The 21,546-nt window shown below is 39.3% G+C and overlaps 1 protein-coding gene across 28 annotated transcripts in view; it reads left to right on the top strand.

Moving 5' to 3' along the window:
* Gphn (gephyrin) overlaps window positions 1-21,546 on the top strand; it is a 532,330-nt gene that overhangs the window by 243,875 nt on the left and 266,909 nt on the right. For all 28 annotated transcript variants that reach the window (XM_087554592.1, XM_087554602.1, XM_087554605.1 and 25 more), the window contains 2 exons: window positions 2,332-2,426; window positions 15,782-15,848. In XM_087554592.1, coding sequence (XP_087410718.1) covers window positions 2,332-2,426; window positions 15,782-15,848 — 162 coding nt within the window. The remainder of the gene's footprint in view (window positions 1-2,331; window positions 2,427-15,781; window positions 15,849-21,546) is intronic.

Genomic DNA, 21,546 nt, shown 5'->3' on the forward strand with positions numbered 1-21,546 from the left:
GAATGCTAAGGTGTTAAGGTGGGAATGGGTGGGTGGGAGTGGGAGCATCTTCATAAAAACCAGGTGGAGGGGATGGGAATGGAAAAGGGGGGAAGGGGATAACATTTGAAGTATAAAGTCATAAAATATTCACTAAAAATAAATAAATTAAAAAAAAAAACCTGAGTTCAGAAGTGATACTACATCACCCTTGTACCAACTTCAACATTGTCACACCAAGGTTTAAGCTACTATGTGACTCTTTGGGAAATAAACTGTGTTTAAACCCATTCATTAAAAGTTAAGCAGTGCTTTTATGATGACCTTTTAAAGTGGCCAATGAAGTACTAATTCTGCTATAGAGGTCATTTCATATTATGCTCAACTTCCCTTTGATTGATTTTTTTAGGACTTTAGATTTTTAGTTTCCTGAAAGTTTTAAACTGTCAATAGAACAGTTTACAGCAGAAATGATGTGTCATGTCATAAAACCTCAAATTTATATTGAACAGGTTGGTTTCATACAATGAAAATGAGGTTTAGCAGCTCATTATTTTTCAGCTTTAAACTTAATATCAATTCATTTTAAAACTTTGAAGTTAAGTTTTTGTTTTTTACTACCTGTGGTGCCCCCTCATTAAAGAAGAGTTGATTAAGAAGCAACTGCTGTTATTAAATATTATGCTATTCTAGGTGCAGTGGGCTAGGAGATTTATCAGTTCTGGGAATCCCATATTTTATATAAATATTAGGAACAAATTACCCATTTATATATGCCCTAAAAATTATACTGTAAGTGAGTATCTAGTGCACACTTGATTTGCTTTAATCGTTCTGTCAGGTATTTGCTCAGAGAAAACAATTGGCCACAGATGCAGCCTTACTTAGAGCTCTGGCTCATTCTATTGAACAGCTGCAGTCACGACTTGTCTTCATTCTGCCATTGTTTATATTTTGCTTGTTTTCTGCATACTAGAATACTTGATTTTGCATGTTTTTCTTCCTAGTCATTCCCAGTTATCATAACTGCCTTCATTTGTAGAAATAGATTGCTAGAAATGGGTTAAGTGTTTTGTTCCTAATTTTATCCTAAAGCTTATCTTTACCATTAAATGCAATACACAATCATACCTCATATTCTATAATTCTAGGGTATGACCTTCATAAATACCAGTGTCTTGCAAGTTAAAGGTTGAGGCAACCCTGTGCAGAGCAAGAATAATGCCATTTTTCCCAATATATGTTACCACGTGTCTGTGTTGAATTTGCTAATTTTCCCTGTAGTCTAAACTTATTCATTCATTATTTTATGTCTGTTGATCAGACAACAGCCAATAAGATCAAGGCCTACACTTAAAGTGCTATTATGACTGGCTGAAGGTTCAGATGATGATTAACATGTTTTTCCAACACTGTATTTCATTACTGTACCTTTTTAGATATAATGCTATGATATCTGGAAATGTAAATAAAGGAAATGTAATCATAACTTTTATATGCACTCAGAATCCAAAAAGTTCATGTGCTTTATTGTTCTATTGGATTAACAATGGTAGTCTGAAACCAAACCTAGAATATCTCCAAGGTATGCTTATATTGCTACTGTTTGAAAATATAATATTTCTGTCTTCTTCACTAACTTATTCCTGGTTCAAGTACCTTTCTCTTTAACCATGTCATACCATAAACTCTTAGTATAGTAAATCCTACCACTTTATTATTTTTAAACCAGTGACTAATGTGTATTGAAATTGTAATTTTTTTCCAACTAATTTATAGGGAAGTTGGTGGTATTCTTGTCTCTTTAACCATGTTATAAAATCATAGAACTAGTAGGAATATATTTTAGAAGTAATTTTTATTTCATCATAATAGGCAGACTTTGGATGTAGCTTATAGCCACTGCTAATAGTGGAGTTCTTGCCTAGCATGCACAGGGTGTTGGGTTCCATTCCCAGCACCACAAAACTAAAAACAAATAAAAACCCTAAGAACAACCAATACTAGTGCCCAGTCTTCTTACACATCTGAGATTTCTCAAACTGTCACAGCCATCTGAGGCTTCCTGGTTTGGACTTCAGGTTACCAGAGAAGATGGGTTTTCTATCAAATACTTTGAAACTATAATGAGAAGGATAAGATGGGACTTGTACCATTCTTTGTATTTTCCTAGTCAATAGCCAATTGACTAGTGATCCTCAAAAACTGAGCTGACTGACTATAAAAATATAAATGGTTGAGGAAACAAAATATGGTTTATCTTAGAATAAAAGTTACTACTCTGACTTTTTTTTTTTTTTTTTTTTTTTTTTTGCTGTTTCACTCAGTCTGCTATTTAATCTTTAATTACAGGCCACAAAAGAAGTAATAGAACGGGAAGCGCCAGGGATGGCCCTGGCAATGCTGATGGGATCACTTAATGTTACACCTCTGGGCATGCTCTCTAGGTAAGAAAGCCACCACAGATTGCAAAGAAAGTGAACCTACTGACTACAGATCAGTACCCTAGAATAGTACTTAAGACACAAGACTTAGTAGGTTCATTTCGTTTTATCCAGAGTTAAGAGTCTTGGTCTCTATAGCTATGTCTCAAGCAGATCCTTCTTTTTTTCTTTTTGGTTTTGTTTTTACTTTTGCTAAACTTTTAGATACTATTTTATCATTGCTGAATGTCAGCAGTCCTAATGCATAAAAGTTGAATTCTTTAAAATATAACGTTATACTTTTTGTGATTATTTATAATCACCAATTGGTATTTATTAACTCTAACTAGGTGATAGTTTAATGCAATGAATCAGAAAAATGTATTAAAATCACGTATCTCATATGTTAGGAACCTTGATTTGAATTTACAAAGAGACATATTTATATGCAATCATAAAAAGAATTTAATTCATAATGATAGTCTCTGGGTAATTTAGTATATTTAGATTGCTCTATTAAATATAAATATATTAATCAGTATATATTGTATTAAATTAGTATATTTAAAACTGCTTTATAGGCATAGCTGGTGACATTTCTACTTTATCTGATGGTTTCTTAGTATTTTAGCAAATTTTAGATTATAGTCCTATAAATGAGCAGAATATACACCATTAAACTGTTCGTTTAGTCAGGGTCTCTTTTAATGGTCTTTGAATAATTACACTTAATCTCGTAGTAGCCAAAAATATACAACTTTATAAATTCATAACTTTATAACTAGCATATTTTTATTGGATGTTTTTTATTTACATTTCAAATGTTATTCCTCTTTCCAGTTTCCCACCCATAAACCCCCTATCCCATCCCCCCACCCCCTGCCTCCATGAGGCTGCTTCCTCTCACACCCACACACTCCCTCCTACCTTCCCACCCTGACATTCCCCTACACTGGGGGATCCAGCCTTAGCAGGACCCAGGGCTTCTCCTCCCATTGGTGCCCAACAAGGCCATCCTCAGCTGCATAGCATAGCCACTTAAATTCTGTGTAAACTATGAGTATAAAAGCTAAGGTACCTATTTACATGTTATTCAAAATGGTTTTCCTCTTACTTGAATTAAGTTTATATTTCATTAGTGGCAGGCATTGGAGTTATAGCTATGAATGAATCATCAGTTATTATATTCTCTTTACTGCCATATGTATATACAGTATTATAATGCTAAAGTTAATAAATATAGATGAAATTAAAATAATATGAGACATTATAACTTTATAAAATTAGATTTTTAAGACTTTTATACATGCTTTGATCATTTTCTCCCCTCCACCAACTCTTCCCATATCTATGACCTTTCCCTTCCCACCCAACATTGGGTCCTTTTTCACCCTTATCAAGGATAATGTATATTGCACAAATACTCTTACATGTGTGGCCTGCCACTGGAACATAGTAGACTTACCAGGGACTACATTATAGAAAAGCAAATATCCCTCTCTCAACAACTAAGAATTGCCAATAACTTTTCATCTAAGAGTGGAATTTCATGTCCAACTTTCCTGTCCACACTTAGATTGGTTTGGCTTGGACTTCACTGACCTTATGCATGTTGTCGTACTATCTGAGTTCATTTGAGTGTATGCCCTGCTGTTTCCAGAAGACACCATTTTCTTGTATCTAGCTATTACTTCTGTCATTCTGTCTATGTCATTGATCCATGAGCATGCTAACAGTCTTCTGTTTCTTACTCTCTGCTTGTTGGCCATTGTGGATCTCTACATTGATCATCATATACTGCAAAAAGACATTCTCTGATGAAGTTTGAGAGATATCTTAATTTATGGGTATAATATCATTGGGAAATGGTTTACTACAATATCTACATATCAAATGATACTAGTTTCTTAGCATCTAGTATTTGTCTAGGTATGGGTTCTTTCCCCAGTAATGATGCTAGATAAGGGTTTTATCTTGGGACCTGGCCTTAAGTCCAATCCAAAAGTGGTTAGTTACTCCCATGATATTGATGCCACTATTGCACAAATGGAGAGAGACTTGCCAGGCCAGGCATTCTTCTATCTAATTTGAGTTCCCAGTTCAGAAAGATTGATGTTTACTTTTCTCCTCTAGTAGCTTTTATAGTACCAGCTAGCTACCACTATGAAAGCTATTTTGTAGGATTCAAGCTTCCAGATCTGTGCCAGCTTGATTTCTTCATGTTCTATGACTCAAGCATGTAATATCTTCAGCAGCAAGTAATGGACCAGAAACATTGGCAATAGTCTATGATGGTTGGGGGTCTTTGGGACCTCACTGGCCAACAACTCTTAAAAAAAGTTGCCCATTCTAGGGACATGAGTTTTTATGTTAGTTTCTTTTGTCTAGTAGGGTAGTAGGCATCCATATATCAGTTTCCCTCATCTTCCCAGCTCTCCTTTATCCTAATTCAACTTAATCTTTCCTAGTTTCTAATTTCCTTTTACCTTTTATACCACAGCATTCTATCCCACCTCTATTCAATACCTCTTCCTATGGGCCCTTATGACCTCTATGGGTATTCCAAAAGAAGGATACATACCTATAGATTCAAACCTAATATTCACAAATGAGAAAAAAACTTTTCTCATTGTGGCATTTGTCTTTCTGGTTCTGAGTTTTCCCACTTAGAATGAATGTTTCTGACTCCATCTATTTGCCTTTGAATTTCATAATTTTCATAATTCTTAATAGATAAGTAATATTCCATTGTGGTAAACCATTCTGTTTATAGTTGGTTTAAGTAAGATCTTTTTACAAATATTGAATGGATATAGCAGGTTCTGTTAAATATGGAATAAGGAAACTGGGATTATTTTGTTGTTTTCTTTTGTGGGGAGGTTGGTTGGGTTTTTTTTTTTTTGTCATTGTTGTTGTTTTGTTTTTCTTTGTCTTTGTTTTTCCATGCCTTCTTAAGAATGTTTCAATAAACAGAGGCTAAAGGAACGCCAATTCAGAGCTTGCCCCTCATGTGGCCCATACATATACAGCCACCAAACTAGATAAGATGGATGAAGCAAAGAAGTGAAGGTTAACAGGGACAGGATGTAGATCTCTCCTGAGAGACACAGCCAGAATATGGCAAATACAGAGGCGAATGCCAGCAGCAAACCACTGAACTGAGAATAGGACCCCCGTTGAAGGAATCAGAGAAAGGACTGAAAGAGCTGAAGGGGTTTGAGACCCCATATGAACAACAATGCCAGCCAACCAGAGCTTCCAGGGACTAAGCCACTACCCAAAGACTACACATGGACTGACCCTGGGCTCCAACTGCATAGGTAGCAATGAATAGCCTAGTAAGGGCACCAGTGGAAGGGGAAGCCCTTGGTCCTGCCAAGGCTGGACCCCCAGTGAACGTGATTGTTGGGGGGAGGTGGTAATGGGGGGAGGATTGGGAGGGGAACAACCATATAGAAGGGGAGGAGGAGGGGTTAGGGGGATGTTGGCCTGGAAACCAGGAAAGGGAATAACATTTGAAATGTAAATAAGAAATACCAAATTTAATAAAGATGGAAAAAAGAAAGAAAGAAAAAGAAGACATAGAAAAAAAAAAAAAAGAATGTTTCAATAACAGCCATGATTAGAGTGTTGGTACCTTTCGGCAGCATCTGATTTTCATCACTTTGACTTTTGAGCATACTTCTCCTACAGTACATGTCATGCTGTTTTATAACTGTTTAAATGTTCATATTGCCTAGTTTGTAGGACATCCATCAGTAACAGATCTTTATCTTATTCATTTTTTATATACTCAGCTCCCAAAACATTACCAGAAAACTAATAAGTATTAAACTAAAATAAATAATAACCAGAGTAAGCCACCAACTGAAGAGCATACAGGTTCATGTGTAGCAGAGGACGGCCTTGTCTGGCCTGACTGGAAGAGACCTGATAGAGATCCTGTAGAGACCTGATGTCCCAGGGAAGGGTTAGGGTAGGGTTCAGTGATGAACTCTGAGAGAGGGTACCAGGAGTGGGCAACATCTGGGATATAAGTAAATAAAATAATTAATTAAAAAACAAAAAAGAAAATTAATAAAATGAGAATCTCAAAAAAGAAAGGAAGGAAAGGAGAATGAATGGAAGGAATGAAGAAACAAAGTTTAGAAAAGGTTCGTTTTAGTAATCAAAAAAATTAGTCTTTGATCTGTTTTAAGGGTCTCTCTTCCTAAAGAAAGTGATGCTTTGAGGGATTTACCTTGCAGTTCCTCTATAAAGAGTGATACATAGATAAAATAAATTGTCAGTCATATCTCTTTCAAATGCTGATTCTGATTGCAGTTACTTGTGTGTTGTTTTGCACATAGTGGTATTTGCTAGCCTCTTCAACTATAAAATGAAGGTGTTCGCAACTCCAGGTATTTCTCATCAAATAACTTAACCTGTACAGTGGTTAGAACAACAGCTGATTCCTAGTCTTAGATGCTGGTCTGTTGCCATTATTTGAGAGTTCTAATTTACAAAAAAATATGGCAAAAGTTTTCTTTTACCTGCGCCTCCAGACATTTCTCCTCATCTCATCTTTATACTGAAGAGATATGTTTTTACTGCATGTAGAATTCTTTGTTGGATTTTCTCTTCTTTCATTATATATGAACAAAACAAAAACTTTATTCTACCATTTTCTGACTCCATAATTCACAAAGAAATATTAAGCAATTAAGTTGTTGTCTTTTATATGTAATCGCTATTTTTCTCTGACTCTTTGAAGAACTTTTTTCCTTCATTTTAATTTCCATAATGTGATATTGTGCCTGGCATAGTTTTGTTAAGATTTTCCTTTTGCATTTACTGACACTCTTGAACCTAAAAACTTAGGCCTGTCAGATTTGGAAATCTGTTAACCATTAGTTTTCGGGCTAGTTTCCCTGAACAAATTTCTTCTCCAGTGTGACTCCTGGAATGAAAATCTAATCTGTTAATAGTGAATATTCCAAGATTCTTTAGGGTCTACTTCAATCTGTTATCTCACAATATTTCTATGCCACCCCTCTCTCAGTCCCAGTCTGCCTTTGAACTTATTCAGTGATGTTGTCGTGGGGAGCGGGTGGCAGGATTAGGTGTGGGAGATAGACAGAGGGTCAGGATATTGAACAGAGGTGTGTAGCAATGGGAAACGGAGGAAGCCGACAGAAAGTCAGTCCCAGATGCCAGGAAAGCAAGAGGCTCCCAGGACCCAATGGGGATAACATTAGCTGAACCCAACAAAGGGGAGAGAGAACCTTTAGAGACGATATGGAGCTGCTAGGCATGGCCCTCGGGTGAGAGATGCAGCCATCTATCTCCCTCAAAACTTTTAACCCAGAATTGCTCAAATAAACTTTCTATTCTAAAGTTGAATTTTTATTTCAACTTTATATAAATTTTTCTTTCAATTTTAAAGTTTCCATTTAAGTCTTTTTTAACATTTATTTATTTATTATATATTCATCATACAGCTTTCTGTCTGCATATATGCCTGCAGGCCAGAAGAGGGCACCAGACCTGATTATAGATGGTTGTGAGCCACCATGTGGTTGCTGGGAATTGAACTCAGGACCTCTGGAAGAGCAGTCAATGCTCTTAACCACTGAGCCATCTCTCCAGCCCCACTTAAGTCTTTTTATGATATCCTTTTCTTGACTATATTTATTTTACTATTTTATTATGTCACATGAGGATTTTAGTGTTAGGATTTGCACAAGGAACCATATGTGCCCTGTTTGAAAAACCACCATGTAGCTGAGTAATATTCCATTGTGTAGATGTACCACATTTTCTGTATCCATTCCTCTGTTGAAGGGCATCTGGGTTCTTTCCAGCTTCTGGCTATTATAAATAAGGCTGCTATGAACATAGTGAAGCACGTGTCTTTTTTATATGTTGGGGCATCTTTTGGGTATATGCCCAAGAGAGGTATAGCTGGATCCTCAGGTAGTTCAATGTCCAATTTTCTGAGGAACCTCCAGACTGATTTCCAGAATGGTTGTACCAGTCTGCAATCCCACCAACAATGGAGGAGTGTTCCTCTTTCTCCACATCCTCGCCAGCATTTGTTGTCACCTGAGTTTTTGATCTTAGCCATTCTCACTGGTGTGAGGTGAAATCTCAGGGTTGTTTTGATTTGCATTTCCCTTATGACTAAAGATGTTGAACATTTCTTTAGGTGTTTCTCAGCCATTCAGCATTCCTCAGCTGTGAATTCTTTGTTTAGCTCTGAACCCCATTTTTAATAGGGTTATTTGTCTCCCTGCGGTCTAACTTCTTGAGTTCTTTGTATATTTTGGATATAAGGCCTCTATCTGTTGTAGGATTGGTAAAGATCTTTTCCCAATCCATTGGTTGCCGATTTGTCCTAACCACAGTGTCCTTTGCCTTACAGAAGCTTTTCAGTTTTATGAGATCCCATTTGTCGATTCTTGATCTTAGAGCATAAGCCATTGGTGTTTTGTTCAGGAAATTTTTTCCGGTGCCCTTGTTTTCGAGATGCTTCCCTAGTTTTTCTTCTATTAGTTTGAGTGTATCTGGTTTGATGTGGAGGTTCTTGATCCACTTGGACTTAAGCTTTGTACAGGATGATAAGCATGGATCAATTTACATTCTTCTACATGTTGACCTCCAGTTGAACCTTCACCATTTGCTGAAAATGCTATCTTTTTTCCATTGGATGGTTTTGACTCCTTTGTCAAAAATCAAGTGCCCATAGGTGTGTGGGTTCATTTCTGGGTCTTCAATTCTGTTCCATTGGTCTATCTGTCTGTCTCTATACCAATACCATGCAGTTTTTATCACTATTGCTCTGTAATACTGCTTGAGTTCAGGGATAGTGATTCCCCCTGAAGTCCTTTTATTGTTGAGAATAGTTTTAGCTATCCTGGGTTTTTTGTATTCGAGATGAATTTGCAAATTGTTCTGTCTAACTCTTTGAAGAATTGGATTGGTATTTTGATGGGGATTGCATTGAATCTGTAGATCGCTTTTGGTAAAATGGCCATTTTTACTATATTAATCCTGCCAATCCATGAGCATGGGAGATCTTTCCATCTTCTGAGGTCTTCTTCAATTTCTAACAATCCCTTTATGAAATTCGTAGGCAAATGGTTGGAACTGGAAAATATCATCCTGAGTGAGGTAACCTAATCACAGAAAAACACACATGGTATGCACTCATTGATAAGTGAATATTAGCCCAAATACTTGAATTACCCTAGATGCCTAGAACAAATGAAACTCAAGACGGATGATCAAAATGTGAATGCTTCACTCCTTCTTTAAAAGGGGAACAAGAATACCCTTGGCAGGGAATAGAGAGGCAACGATTAAAACAGACACAGAAGGAACACACATTCAGAGCCTGCCCCACATGTGGCCCATACATATACAGCCACCCAATTAGACAAGATGGATGAAGCAAAGAAGTGCAGGCCGACAGGAGCCGGATGTAGATCTCTCCTGAGAGACACAGCCAGAATACAGCAAATACAGAGGCGAATGCCAGCAGCAAACCACTGAACTGAGAACAGGACTCCCTTTGAAGGAATCAGAGAAAGAACTGGAAGAGCTTGAAGGGGCTCGAGACCCCTTATGAACAACAATGCCAAGCAACCAGAGCTTCCAGGGACTAAGCCACTACCTAAAGACTATACATGGACTGACCCTGGACTCTGACCTCATAGGTAGCAATGAATATCCTAGTAAGATCACCAGTGGAAGGGGAAGCCCTGGGTCCTGCTAAGACTGAACCCCCAGTGAACATGATTTTTGGGGGGAGGGCGGCAATGGGGGGAGGATGGGGAGGGGAACACCCATAAAGAAGGGGAGAGGGAGGGGTTAGGGGTATGTTGGCCCAGAAACCAGGAAAGGGAATAACACTCGAAATGTAAATAAGAAATACTTAAGTTAATTTAAAAAAAAAGTAATAAAAAAAATCACCATGTAAACCTAGAAGAAAATGCAAACTCAGAGAAGACCTGAACAAGCCTTACCTCAGGCTGCTTTTCAACTTAGAAAGTGCCTATAATATATTTTTTCAAGTAGCAATCTAGTAGAAAAGAATACTCATATCTTAAGTTACCATATTGTAACATTTAAGTCTTCGATTTTTAATAAACATTAAGACAGTGAAGATAAAATATAGCTAATTCAAATAAAGCAAGCAATTGATAAAATATTTATGATAAAGACCAAGTGGTAAACTTACTAGAAAAGGCTTTTTAAAACAACCACCCTTAGATGACCAGAGAAGTAATCACAGATATTTACAAAATCAAGAAAACAATGTGTGACTGAAAGTATGTATCAGAAAATATTTTTTTAGGCCAAGAATAAACTATGAAGTTGCAAAGTACAAGAACCAAGGTAAAATTTTAAGTTTAGGATTCAGAAGCAATTTTGAGCATGCATAAACAATATCATTGGCCTTGATAATTCTGAGAAACAGAAAGATAAACAGACCTGAAGGTGAGTACCTATGGATATGCAGCAGACATGCATGCCTAGAAGGAGAAGAAGGGTAGTAATGGACATCAAGCTGACAGAACATAAACCCGCAAATAACAGAAGCTGAGGAAATCCCAAATGTCACTAAGTTCTGAGAACCTCATACTACAGCGCATTGTAATTAATGTGTCACAAGACAAAGAGGCAAAGGGAGATACAGAAAGATGCCTGCTCTCAGGTAAATTTTGTTCCATTTTGGATTGTTCAAAAGAAAGTATCATGTAACCTAGTTTAGCTAGCCTTGAACTCCTGGTCATGCTTCTGTCCTCCCAAGTGCTGATATTATAGGTATATGCAAACTCACCTGCCTTTTCAATAACATAGTCTTTTTTTTTTCCCATCCCAACTGCAGTTTCCCCTCCCACCTCTCCTCCCATTCCTGTACCCACCTACCCAGAACTCAGATCCTCCACCCTACCCACCCCTCCTCTGTTCTCCTAAGAAAGGGGCCAGCCTAAATGGATATCAATTAGCCATGGCATATCAAGTTGCAGTAAGACTAGATGTCTCCTATTCTATTAAGGCTAAACAAGGAACCTAGTATGGGGAAAGTTCCTACAGACAGGCCACAGAGTCAGAGGCAGCTTTTGCTCCCACTGTTAAGAGTCCCACAAGAACAACCTACACAACTGTAACACGTTTGGAGAGTCTAGCTCAGTACCATGCAAGCTCGATGGTTGTCAGTTCAGTCCCTATGAGCCCAGGTTAATTGATTTTGTTGGTTTTCGTGTGGTGTCCTTGATCCTTCTATCTCCTACAATCCTCCCTGTTCTATGGGATTCCCAAGCTCTGCCTATTATTTGGTAGTGGGACTCTGCATCTGTTTTCATCAGTTGCTGGGTGAAGCCTCCCTGATGACAATTGGTCTAGATCTATGTCAGTCTGTGAGTATAGCAGAATATCATTAGGAATAATTTTTGCAATTGTGTTTGGTTCTATCACGGGTCTCTGTAATATCCAGCTTCTACCTCCTGGCCCTCCAACATGTTTCAGGGGTGGACTTCCTCTTACAGCATGGGCTTCCAGCTAGATGAGTCATTGATTGGCCACTCCCACAATTTTTGCACCATCTTTACCCCAGCACATCTTATAGACAAGACACATTGTAGGTCGAAAGTGTCGTGGCTGGGCTGGTGTCTCAGTCCCTCCTTTGGAAGTCTTGCCTGATTACAGAGGTGGACTCAGACTCCACATTCCCATTGCTAGGAGTCTTAGCTAGGGTCATCCTCATAGATTCCTGGGAGTTTCCATTTCCCTAGGTTTCTACCTCAGCCAAGAAAATAAAATAGTTGAGTTTCTTTTTTTCATCAAACATGGGATTGTTAAGCATGATGACACATGACTATTAAGTGATTGCTTGGGAGACAAAGGAAAGGAGAGAAAAAGAAAAGAAAAAATGAATCACAAGCTAGAAAGCAGTGAATTGAAAAATTCTAAATGCTGAAAGAGAAAAGTAAAATTAATAATAAAGGGGAAAGGTGAATTTAAGAACTCTACAAAAATGAGAGAAAAAAATCCAAGTAGTCTCAGATAAACAAAAGCAAAGAATATGTATTGTTACCATACCTGCTCTGCTGTGAAGGCAAATGAGTTTCCTTCAGAAAATGGATGACAGAAAGTAATAGTTTTATGAAAAATTAATTCTCAGATGCAAAAGTGTGGTTTGAATAAGCTATTTTATGGGTAATTTAAGCTAATTTAAGGGTAGGTATTTTTGCCCTGCAAGCATAAAAGCCTGGAGTTGGGCATCAAGGTAGGACTTCAGTAGTCCCTTCAGTACTTTGGTTTTACTTTGGTTAGTGTCTTAGGGTTTTACTGCTGTGAACAGACACCTTGACCAAGGCAACTCTTCTAAGACAATATGTAATTGGGGCTGGTTCACAGATTCAGAGGTTCAGTCTATTATCATCAAGGCAGGAAGATGGCAGGATCCAGGCAAGCAGACATGGTGCAGGAAGGAGTTCTACCTCTTCATCTAAAGGCAGGTTTGAGAAGACTGGCTTCTGCAAGGTTAGGAGGAGGGTCTCATTGCCCATGCCCACAGTGACATACTTCCTCTATCATGGCCACACCTACTACAAAAGGCCACACTTCCAAATAGTGCCACTCCATGAGCCAACCATATTCAAACCACCACATTCCACTCTCTGACCCCCATAGTCTTGTTCGAACACATGAATCTGTGAGAACCATGCCTAGCCATAGCATAATAAACAATATGTTTAGTCCAACTTCCAACGTGCCCATTGTCTATAGCAGTCTCAGCAATGTTAAAAGTTCATAGTTTTTGAGATTCATATAATCACTTAACTGTAATCCCTGAAGCAAGACAGGAAATGAGCTCGGCACACTCTGAATTTTCCATCTATGCCATGCCTGATGTCAAAGCAGTCTTCAGATCTCCAACTCCTTTTTCATCTTTGTTGACTATAGCAACTTTTTTCTCCTGACTCAATTCCACTCCTGTTATCAACTTTCCCCTGCAGTATCCCACAGCTCTGGCATCTTTAACATTTTGGATCTCCAAGTCAACTTCACTTTCATAGCTTCTTGTTCCAATGTCTGGGATCCACACATGGTCTTCTGAACCTCTCCAAAGGTCTTCTTGCATCACTTCTTCACCTCTGCCCCCTGTAGCACTCTAAGCTCTGGTCGACTCCACTCTATTACTGCTGCTGTTCTTGTAGGTCATCCCATTATATTGGCATTTCCAAAACTCTGGAGTTTTCTACTTCAAGGAGGCTCTACCAATAGACTCTCTTTAGGGTGCCAAAGCTCAACTTCTTTGTATGAGTCATTCAGTCCTGGGCCATCAACTGCAACTGAGGCTGTACCTTCATCAGTACCTTCTATTGCCTGTCACAGTGACAAGCCTCTCCATTATCCCTTCAGACCTTCAAAACTAGTATCACCTGGGTGACTCTTACACATTACCAAGTCCAGCTGCAGCATGAGCTACAACCTTGGCTCTCTCTGGAACACAGCTTCTTTATACTCTCAGAAAACGTTTCCCAGAAGATTTCACCTCAGTGATGCTGGTCTCTTCTTAATCACTGCTAATTTCTTAGCTCCAGCTAACCAGCATCAATTGTCGAAGTAGTCCTTTCTATTCTTGACTCTAAACACAGAGCCACATGGCCAAAGCAATCAAGTTCTGATTGCTGGGGCTAGAATATGGTCCCCGTTATTCTATTACCAGCTTTCTGTTTTCCAACTTCTCATTGCCTAAACTTGGCTGTGCTGGAGCTTCCTCTGTAAATTGACCTTGAACTGAGAGATCTCCATGGCTCTGTCTCCTATATGCTGGGAATAAAGATGTGTACTACGATGACTGGTTCTAAGCTTTTCATGGCCACTCAAGATTTGGATCAAAAGACAATGTCTTCCAGCTCCAATATCTGGATCACAAGTGTGCCCTCCATATCTGGATTGCAGTTGTACAGACCTGGCCCAAGTGATTTCAGTGGAGAAGATTTTCAGTATGTGATCTAGATACTGTTTCTGTGGTATTTTGGTGAAGAATGCAGCTGCTTTTTGCCCTTGCCTTAAGAATCTACCTAAGGCTAAAGAGATTTATAGTAATTGCATTGACAAAGTCTCAAAAAAGCCCAGCAGAGACTGTTCTCTGTTTTAGTCTTTTTTTTAAATTATTTTATTTACATTCCAGCCATTGCTCCCCCTACCACAGTTCCCCATTCCCATTTTTCCTCCCCCTTGCCTCTGAGAGGGTGCTTCCCCCCTCACCTACCACTAGGCATCCCACTTTCCCGGAGCCTCAAGACTCTAGGGAATTACACCGTCTCCTACTGAGGCCAGACCACGTGGTCCTCTGCAGTATATGTGCTTGGGGGTCCTCTGCTTTAGTATTATGAAGAATGTTGTGATGAGACACAGTAATCTGAGAAAGGAAAAACATAAAACGTATGGTTCAAGTAATAAAGGGACACCAGGAAGTGAGGTGGATAGAACTGAAGCCTGTGTTCAAGGAGTTAAACATGTTAAGAGAATAGAATGGAATGGTTGGAAATGTTTGGCCTAGGAGGTATACTATTAAGATGTGTAGCCTTGTTAGAGAAAGTGTGTCACTGTAGGGGTGGGCAATAAGACCTCATCCTAATCCCATGGGATCCAGTCTTCTCCTAGAAGCCTTCAGATGAAGATGTAGAACTCTCAACAACAAAGTCTTCCATATCCCAACTAGGATAGACCATTAAGCTCCACTTAAATCATTACACATTCTTCCAAACAAAAGCATGGTCAAGCCTACCACAGCACTCCACTCCTGGTACTGACTTCTATCTTAGGGTTTTACTGCTGTGAACAGACACCATGACCAAGGCAACTCTTAAAAGGACAGTATTTAATCGGGGCTGGTTTACAGTTTCAGTGATTCAGTCCATTATCATCAAGGTAGGAGCATGGCAGCATCCAGGCAGGCATGGTGCAGGAGGAGCTGACTAAAAAAAAAAAAAAAAAGACCATGAATTTGAAGATTAGAGAGGGGGCATGAGGGATGGTTCAAGGGAAGAAAGAAGGAGTAAGTATTATAATTAAGTAATCTCAAAAGTAAAACATTTTTAAAAGAAATTTAAAATGATCCCTCAAAGACCTTTCTTTATTAAGACACCTGTTACTATCACTGGTTCTATGTATGACTACGCTTTTTTGCTGGTTTTTTTTTTCCTCACAGCAATTCATTTGTGAAATTTACTCTCTAGACTTATTGAGAAGTTAAAGTGCAAATCAAACCCCACCCAATTCTTGAATGCTTTCTAATTTAGACTTTTGAACATCAATATTACTACATTAGACATATTAATGAAATTAATTACTCAATCTTCTTTCTCTTTTCTTTTCAGACCAGTGTGTGGAATAAGAGGGAAAACTCTGATAATTAACCTGCCTGGTAGCAAGAAAGGATCTCAGGTATGCATTCTTTATATTATATGTTTGATGGATGGACTTTTAACCATCTATGAGAATAAACAACCAAAAACCTGAATACCATAAAGCTGTTGACACTAATCACAAATTCAGGATGTTTCCAAACAGCACCCTCAAATTTCATAATTCATAGAATTAGGAAAAATCATTAGAAAGAATCATAGACTTACTAACACATTATATATATACAGTTATAGTTTATAGAAGGAAAGAATACAGATTAAAATGAACCCAGAGAGGTAGATTGGGGCCCATGAAAACATGCCAGATGCAGAGCTTGCATTGCCTTCTTCCTGTGTATTCATGAATTCATTTATTTCTATAATACTCTATTGTGACGGTGCACTAGAATATTGTCGATCAGGGAGTCTAATTTGAGCTATTATGTTTGTTGTATTTGTTTCTGTGTTTGTTTTTTTCTTTTTAACTTATGTCTACATGCCTGTCCACATGGCTGTCCACATGGCTGAATTCCAATCTTTATCTTGTTAGTCTCCAATATCGTTCCAAAGCAAAGCAATGACAAGCCTGAATTGTAATTCACATTGTTAGGCAATCTTATTCCACCCTTGGTCTAATATACCAGAAGTCTCCCATCTAGTAGCTAAAGCCAAGGCTAGACTCTTTCTGTGCGATAATTATTCTTGCACTACATATGGTGGGTTATGTTCTGGTCTTTGGGTAAGGACTTTTACCAAACAAATAACATTACTCAAAGAATTATATTTACTCTTACATTTATATTGCTTAACACAGCAATATTATTAACGAGAATATGCCTGATTTGCAAGCAGGAACATGAAATGTGATTAGATTTAGAGAAATATGTATTCCATCCTTTAAAGACATTAAGTACACTTTCATATTTTACTTCTAAATTCTTCATTTATCACCTTGATCTCTTGTTATTTGTAATATGTGACATTCAAGGAGTACTATATATCAGAAATTGCCTGAAACAATTGCCAATTATTTGTTGGTCGCTCATTTACTGTTGATGTTACACCTTTAAGGAAGCTCTAATTTACTTTCCAAATATATTTGGCCAACAATATCAGTACTGCTATAGTAATAGCAATGCCATTATAGCATATCTAAATGTAGAAATTGTACAACTCAAAAAATAAACTCCAAAGATATTGGATTAAAGTAAGGTCAGAAAAATACTGAATTACTAGGATTTGTAGAAGTAACTTTTTTTGGCAGATGTATTTGTCATCTGGGAGAATTACTGCTAAATAAACTCATCCTTTCTAGTCATTTCTGTACTCAGGCTAACTGTCTCAACTCAGCTGTCCTGGCTCAAACTCCTCTCCAAGCTGACTGATTCAATAGGGCTTCTCTCAGCTTCTCACTGAATTCTTCTGCTTGATCTTAAACTATCACTGATGATTTATTCTAATCTTCTAGCTCCATCTCATTCTCTGCCTTCAGCTGCCCCTTTGGTCTGCACTGAACTCCATTGAACTGCACTACACCACTACAGACTCACCAAGCTCAATGCCACTGCACTGAACTCCATTGAACTGCACTACACCACTACAGACTCACCAAGCTCAATGCCACTGCACTGAACTCCATTGAACTGCACTACACCACTACAGACTCACCAAGCTCAATGCCACTGCACTGAACTCCATTGAACTGCACTACACCACTACAGACTCACCAAGCTCAATGCCACTGCACTGAACTCCATTGAACTGCACTACACCACTACAGACTCACCAAGCGCAATGCCACTGCACTGAACTCCATTGAACTGCACTACACCACTACAGACTCACCAAGCTCAATGCCACTGCACTGAACTCCATTGAACTGCACTACACCACTACAGACTCACCAAGCGCAATGCCACTGCACTGAACTGAGGCAACCGAGAGCTCCCTTCCTGTTGTTTCTTATTATTATTCTTTAATCCTTTTTTACAATCCAGACTTCATCCCCCTCCCGTTCTGCCCATCCCATACTTTTCTCCCCCACCCCCTACCCCTGTCGAAAAGAGGATGTCCCCACCCCCACCCACCATGCCTCCCCACTCCCTGGGGCCTCAGGTCTCTTGAGGGTTAGTTGTATCTTCTCTCACTAAGACCAGACCAGGAGTCCTCTCCTGTATATGTATCAGGGGCCTCATATCAGCTGGTGTATGCTGCCTGGCTGGTGGCTCAGTGTCTGAGAGGTCATGGGTGTCTAGGTTAGTTGAGACTGCTGATCTTCTTGGGTCGCCCTCCTCCTCAGCTTCTTTCAGCTTTTTCCCAGTTTAACCACAGGAGTGCCCAGGTTCTGTCCATTGGTTGGGTGCTGGTATCTGCATCTGACTCTTTCAGCTGCTTGTTGGACCTCTCAGAGGGCAGCCATGCTAAGCTCCTGTCTGCAGGCACACCACAGCAACAGTAACAGTATCAGGGCCCCAGGCTTCCCCTTGAGTTGGATCCCAAGTAGGGCCTGTCAGTGGACCTCCTGTCTCTCATGCTTTTCTCCATTTTTGTCCTTGCAGTTCCTTCAGACAGGAACAATTCTGGGTCAGAGCCTTTGACTGTGAGATGGCAACCCTATCCCTCCACTTGATGTCCTGTCTCTCCACTGGAGATGGGCTCTACAAGTTCCCCTTGCACTTCATCCAAGGTCCCTTCCTTTGAGTCCTGAGAGTCTGTTACCTCCCAGGTCTCCTGTACCTTCTAGAAGGTCCTGCAACCTCCTACCTCTTGAGGTTGCTTATTTCCATTCTGCTGGCTCCCAAGGCTTCAGTCCTGTTCCCCCCTTTCCCTCCCAGTCTCCTATCCCACTGAGGTTCCTCCCTCCCGCTGCCCCCCCATACCCCTGTGACTGCTTTCTTTTACCTCCCAAGTGGGATTGAGGCATCCTCACTTGGGCCCTTCAGCTTGTTAACCTTCTTGAGTCTTGTGGGTTGTGTCCTGGGTATTCTGTACTTTTGTGGCTAATTTCCACTTATTAGTACATACCATGCTATCTCTGACTTATTCTGTGATTTAACACTTTGTCTTTCCCTCAATTAGATAACATTGTTTGGGATTAAAGGTGTGTACTAAAGAATTCCAGAAGAGGGGTTAAAGGTATTACTGAGGGTGCTTCTGCTTTCTAGCTGGATCACATAGGCTTAGAAGGTCTTTGGATGTGGTCAGGTCAGCCACATTGCTGCATTAAAATTCCTTCACAAGAGTTCTCTTCACAGTAACAGTTAACTGATGCATCATTGTTATCAGGAGGCCAGAGTGTCTTCTAGAGCCATGTTGCTCAGGTTTCTAGGCTTGTCAGTTTCCAAATACAGGTTCAGCAATATGTGGCTTTACCATTTCAAGTATCCATTATCTTGTGATGTTAAACATTACCTATCGTTTTGAGCCTCTTTTAATACTTTAATATAAAATTCTCCTCATTGAATAATTTTTTCTTTAATTCTTCCACTTTTGGCTTCCTTTCCTCCTTTCATTTATACCCATCCAAAGTTCACATCTTTGACAATTAGTGCAACATTTTATATTGCAGCAAGATACTGTCATCTAGAAAATTCACATTCAAGAACCACACAATCATTTTAAAGTTTTAAGGAAGTCATGGTTTTTTAGCTACTATAACTGTTCTCAGTGGGTGTGCATGTCATAGGTTAGACAGGCCTGGTAACACTCCCACTCAATGCACTCCTATTCATTTGGTAGGGTTATACATTAAAACAACTAGTGAACTGTCTCTCCGGTTAGGCAGTATAGTAGCTTCCACTGTCAAATCTAGCTTGTGCGATACAGCAAGGGCAAAAGCAAACATTGGGAATTCTGAACCACCCCCACCCCGAAAACATCCTCTTGCTTAGAAATTGTCCCCTATTCTGGCACGCACTATGCTGTGCCGACTGTGTCAGATAAAAAAAAAAAAATAGTTATGAGTGTCTTTGTCCAAGTACCCCTTTCCTGGAAAAGTGAAGAAATCCAACTAGTAAGAATATTTCTTATTCATCTGCCCTCCCTTATTGAGTGATGAGACTCTTATAAAGCCATATAAGAGCCTTTCACAATTTTCCCCTGTGAAGAGAGAGACAAAAGTTTGAAGTATTTATTTCATTCCAAGTTATTATTTCTAGGATGAAATACTAAAACCTATTTTTATCCTCAGGAGTTACCAACACACACACACACACACACACACACACACACACACACGTTCTGTATAATGTTACGTGTATGTATGTTTTCAAGGCTGACCATCGGTATTGGATAATCAATTAGTAGGCTCCTAGTTGCGGAAACCTATCTTGCTCTCAGCATTTCTGAAGTTCTTTGTGTATGTTTGATTTCTATTTTTTAATACAGAACAAATGTTTCAAAAATATCCCCTTTCCTGGTTTCCCCTCCTGAAACCCCCTATCCCATCTCCCCTTCCCCTTGCTTTTATGAGGGTGCTCCTTCACCTACCAGCTCCCTCTACCTCCCCACCCTGACATTCCCTTACTCTGGGGCATCAAACCTTCACAGGACCAAGGCCCTTTTCTCCCATTGATGTCCACCAAGGCTATCCTCTGCTACATATGGAGCTGGAGCCATGGGTCCATGTGTACTCTTTGGTTGGTGGTTTAGTCCCTGGGAGCTCTGTGGGGTCTGGTTGATTGGTATTGTTGTTCTTCCTATGGGGTTGCAAACCCTTCAGCTACTTAAGTCCTTTCTCTAACTCCTCCACTGGGGACCCTGTTCTCAGTCCAATGGTTGTCTGTTAGTGTCTACCTCTGTATTTGTCAGGCTCTGGCAGAGCCTCTCAGGAGACAGCTATATCAGGCTCCTGTCAGTAAGCACTTCTTGGCATCACAATTGTGTCTGGGCTTGGTGACTGTATGTGGCAGTTACTGGATGGCCTTTCCTTCAGTCTCTGATCCATACTTTGGCTCCATTTTTCCTATTGTGAATATTTTGTTCCCCCTTCAAAGAGGTACTTAAGCATCTACGTTTTGGTCTTTCTTCTTCTTGAGCTTCATATGGTCTCTGAATTGTATCTTGGGTAATCTGAGCTTTAGGGCTAATATCACTTATCAGTGAGTGCATACCATGTGTGTTTTTCTGTGATTGGGTTACCTCACTCAGGATGATATTTTCTAGTTCCATCCACTTGCCTAAGAATTTCATGAAGTCATTATTTTTAATAGTTAAGTAGTATTCACATTGTGTAAATGTACCACATTTTCTGTATCTCTACATATGGGTTCTTTCCAGCTTCTGGCTATTATAAAGAAGGCTGTTATGTGGAGCATGTGTCCTTACAGGTTCAAGCATCTTTTGGGTATATGCCCAGGAGAGGTATAGCTGAGTCCTCAGGTAGTTCAATGCCCAATTTTCTGAGGAACCTCCAGACTGATTTCCAGAATGGTTGTACCAGTTTGTAATCCCACAAGCAATGGAGGAGTGTTCCTCTTTCTCCGCATCCTCGCCAGCATCTGCTGTCACCTGAGTTTTTATCTTGGCCATTCTGACTCGTGTGAGGTGGAATCTCTGGGTTGTTTTGATTTGCATTTCCCTAATGACTAAGGATGTTAAACATTTCTTCAGGTGCTTCTCCGCCATTCGATATTCCATAGATGAGAATTCTTTGTTAAGCTCTGTACCCCATTTTTAATAGGGTTATTTGATTCTCTGGAGTCTAACTTTTTGAGTTCTTTGTATATATTGAATATTAT

The sequence above is a fragment of the Rattus norvegicus genome, chromosome 6 (assembly GCF_021556685.1).
Source record: "Rattus norvegicus strain SHRSP/BbbUtx chromosome 6, alternate assembly SHRSP_T2T, whole genome shotgun sequence".
NCBI classification, from domain to species: Eukaryota; Metazoa; Chordata; class Mammalia; order Rodentia; family Muridae; genus Rattus; species Rattus norvegicus.